This window comes from Piliocolobus tephrosceles, chromosome 6 (genome assembly GCF_002776525.5).
Source record: "Piliocolobus tephrosceles isolate RC106 chromosome 6, ASM277652v3, whole genome shotgun sequence".
NCBI classification, from domain to species: Eukaryota; Metazoa; Chordata; class Mammalia; order Primates; family Cercopithecidae; genus Piliocolobus; species Piliocolobus tephrosceles.
Window position 1 is genome coordinate 121,718,926 of NC_045439.1, and position 3,859 is coordinate 121,722,784.

General features: G+C 52.4%; 1 protein-coding gene across 1 annotated transcript; it reads left to right on the forward strand.

Moving 5' to 3' along the window:
* Positions 1-139: 139 nt before the first annotated feature.
* On the forward strand, positions 140-3,481 carry GZMB (granzyme B). Its single transcript, XM_023227353.2, has 5 exons — positions 140-325; positions 1,379-1,526; positions 1,983-2,118; positions 2,319-2,579; positions 3,223-3,481. Exons 1-5 carry the CDS (start codon positions 169-171, stop codon positions 3,364-3,366), a joined length of 846 nt encoding a protein of 281 aa, XP_023083121.1. The 5' UTR covers positions 140-168; the 3' UTR covers positions 3,367-3,481.
* Positions 3,482-3,859: the final 378 nt, after the last annotated feature.

The following is a 3,859-nucleotide window of genomic DNA, read 5'->3' on the forward strand; positions in this document are numbered from 1 at the left end:
CTCTGGGCTGAAGAGGTAGTCTACTCTGAGTCATCAGCTGTGGGTGCTGATGTGGTCACTGCACGATTTTCACACAAGCACCCAGAGGACGTCATCAGGCAGAAGCAGTGGGGGTGGGCAGCATTCACAGAAAATCTGTGATGAGACACCACAAAACCAGAGGGTAACATGAAGTCACTGAGCCTGCTCCACCTCTTTCCTCTCCCAAGAGCTAAAAGAGAGCAAGGAGGAAACAACAGCAGCTCCAACCAGGACAGCCTTTCTGAGAAGATGCAACCAATCCTGCTCCTGCTGGCCTTCCTCCTGCTGCCCAGGACAGATGCAGGTGAGTGATCGTCTCCACCCTCGGGGACCCAACCCCATCCCATAGGTCTCCTGCCCTTTCTCCACATTCCTGATCCATCTGTCTACCAGGAATGTTCTGAACTCCAGCTCCCATTGTACCAAGACCCCCCAGGTGTGATGCTGGATAAGCTATCAGCAGGAATGGCAGAGCAGAAGGCCGTTCTCAAGAAGAGCCAGTGGGTACTATCCCCTCTCCAGAGTCTTTTTGTCCCCTCTATTTGTCACCTGGAGAGCAGGACTTTCCTAGAAGTAAATGGCAGAGGATGGGAAACTAGAAAAGAGAAATATTAAATTATTCTACAGTAGGCCTGGCTTCTGTTTCTGGGATAACACAGGTCCTTCTCTCACCGTCTACTTAGGAGAGAAACCCAGAGCTCAGCTGACAGCAGAACTGGTGCAATCACTGTCTTCAGAACACTGTTAATGTGTTTGCTCAGTCCCATTCTCCAACTCTGCTGTTCTTCCCTGGCCTTTGGTGGCTCCCCTCTTTCCAAGAATGAGGCACTATGGCAAGCCCGAACTTCCCTGTTTTCTAGAATTCCACCAGCACTGATCTGTCAGCCCTCATCCAGAGGCTAACTGGAGCCAGTCCATCATGCAGCCATGAACATTTATTGGGCACCCACTACATGTCAGGCTCTGGGAAATAGGATATGACAGTATCTAGAGCCCTCCGCTCATGCCCTGGCCATTAGAAAGCAGCACTATCCTAGAAACCATGGGACTCATAGGGTCTTGGAAACTCACTGGAAACAAAGCAAAGTCAGGAAAGGAATGATCAGGAGCCTCTGGGATTTCACTGTCCCTAAGACAGATATGCTTGCCTTTGACTACATATGGAAGAAAGATCTACAGACCAAAGTCTGCTGTTCTTCCCTTTTACAGAGCAGGAAATTGAAACCCCTTCCTCCAGGCCCCTCCCAACTCCAGGCTATCCCAGGTTCCCAAATGCCCAGGAATTCTGGAGCCATCAAGCAGGTGCCTACCCAGCAGATTCCATGGGTGCACACAAGCAGAGAGACTTTTCCTTCAGGGGAGATCATCGGGGGACATGAGGTCAAGCCCCACTCCCGCCCCTACATGGCTTATCTTATGATCTGGGATCAGAAGTCTCTGAAGAGGTGCGGTGGCTTCCTGATACGAGAGGACTTCGTGCTGACAGCCGCTCACTGTTGGGGAAGGTGAGGAGCAGAAAACAGCCCACACCTTCCTGGAAACACTCCACAGAGACCCCTGCCTTCTTCCCACGGAGCTCCTTGGGCTCCTGGGAACACATATGCCAGGAGGGCTCCTTAGAGGGTGAGAAAAGGGCAGGTAAGTTTGTGGAGAGGGGGGAAGGTCGGTTCCAGAGGCGCTGCTGAAGTAAGAAACAGCAGAGTGACCAAGCCTGCCATATTTAGAACTGGGGGCATACTTTGGCATAAGAATACAAACTGAAGCAATTCCACCTGTGTTTCAAGGGGGAACCGACCCCTGAGAAACATGGTGCAATTACCAGAATTCCAATACCTGGGGACAGACTGTCCCCTTAATTTCCCCTCAGCTGCAGCCCTGCCCCAGCTGTCACCTGCTCTTCACTGTCTCTGGACTGTATCCCCTGTGACTCCGCCCCTAGCCTCACTCTGCTCTCTGTGCAGCTCCATAAATGTCACCTTGGGGGCCCACAATATCAAGGAACAGGAGCGGACCCAGCAGTTTATCCCTGTGAAAAGAGCCATCCCCCACCCAGCCTATAATCCTCAGAAATTTTCCAGTGACATCATGCTACTACAGGTGAGGCACACTCTTGCCGCTCTTGCCTAGTCCAGTTGGTTCCACTCCCACTGTGATGCAGGCCCTTCCCTCCTTTCCATCCTGGCCTTTTGGTTAATTCCTGTGCCTTAGAGGAGAGGGAAGACAGCATAGTCCCATCACTGTGTCAGGGCCCAGAAGTTCGTTGGCTGACCTGGACTTTCTTGCCTCTTCCCTACCAGCTGGAGAGAAAGGCCAAGCGGACCACAGCTGTGCAGCCCCTCAGTCTACCTAGGAACAAGGCCCAGGTGAAGCCAGGGCAGGCGTGCAGTGTGGCCGGCTGGGGACAGACGGCCCCCATGGGAAAATTCTCAGACACACTGCAGGAGGTGAAGTTGACAGTGGAGGAAGATCAAACGTGCAAATCCCACTTAGGCCGTTATTACGACAGTACTGTTGAGTTGTGCGTGGGGGACCCAAAGATTCAAAAGGCTTCCTTTAAGGTGAGACTATGCATCTGCCTGGATTGGCTCTGGGGAGAAAGATGTTTGGGGAAGATCTGAGACATGCAGACCTAAGTAGTGGGGGACTCCTTCACCCACTAAACTGTGATCTTTCTCTCTGGAAAGAGAAAAGGGGACTAGACAGAGCTGGGTAGAAATTAGGGCCTCTGCAAACTTACGAGGAGGCTTATAGTGGATGGTGCTCCTTTGGAAGGATGAATTTGCAATACTCTACCCACTCCAGGTCACAGATATTAGGAAACTGTGCCCACTGGGAGTGCAGTAATTATAACCAGGTGTGTCTTCAGAGGCCAGTACCCAACGTGGTTAATGGGCTGGTCCTCCGTGGTGGATGTCAGCCCTCCTTGCCCGCTTCTGGGTCCTTAAACAGCCAACGGTCCCACATTCCTGCAATCCCAGGATCTAGGGGAGATGACGGAGGCTGGCCGCTGGGATGAGGTGAAGCAGTAACAATGTCCAGAGCCAGAGCTTGGCAGCTAGGGGCCACCAGCAGCCTGCCCTGCCCTCTCATCTCCCACATGCATGCTGTGCAAGTTGGCCTTTTCTAAGCGGGAGCTTGAGATGGCAGAGAGGGCAGGACCCAGAGGAGCATCAGCTCAGTCCTTCCACTCTCTATTCACAGGGGGACTCTGGAGGCCCCCTTGTGTGTAACAAGGTGGCCCAGGGCATTGTCTCCTATGGACAAAGCAATGGCAAGCCTCCACGAGCCTGCACCAAAGTCTCAAGCTTTGTACGCTGGATAAAGAAAACCATGAAATGCCACTAACTACAGAAAGCAAACTAAGCCCCCGCTGTGATGAACCACCTCCTCGGAGCCGAGTCCAGATTTACACTGGGAGAGGTGCCAGCAACTGAATAAATACCTCTTAGTTGAGTGCAAAGGCTGGTTTCTTGTTTATTCATTGACCCTCATTCGCAGGCACCAGTTCTGTGCTATGCAGGCAAGTGACACAATTTTGCTGTCTTCTGCTTTCTCCTCTCCCCTCACCCCTTGCCACCTCCCCAAACCCCCATGCAAAGCTGATATTCAGCTCTTTCCTATCCACACCAGTTTCTCCAGGGCCTGCCCTTCTGCCAGGGCTGAAGCTGAGCACCATCAGGAGACAACATGGACCACTTTGGTCCTGGGGCTTAGCGAAAACTTCTTACCTCCTTCTCCAGTGTTACATGACAGAGAAAAAAGGGATAATACCATGGGACCTAACTCCTCATCCCCCACTGGGGCTCCTCATTCTCCCCTGGGCTTAGTTTCTCTACCC

Coding starts and splice junctions, on each gene's coding strand:
- GZMB (XM_023227353.2), top strand. CDS start 169: ATGAAGTCACTGAGCCTGCTCCACCTCTTTCCTCTCCCAAGAGCTAAA. Junction 2,119..2,318: donor GTGACATCATGCTACTACAG/GTGAGGCACACT, acceptor CTTCCCTACCAG/CTGGAGAGAAAGGCCAAGCG. Junction 2,580..3,222: donor TTCAAAAGGCTTCCTTTAAG/GTGAGACTATGC, acceptor CTCTATTCACAG/GGGGACTCTGGAGGCCCCCT.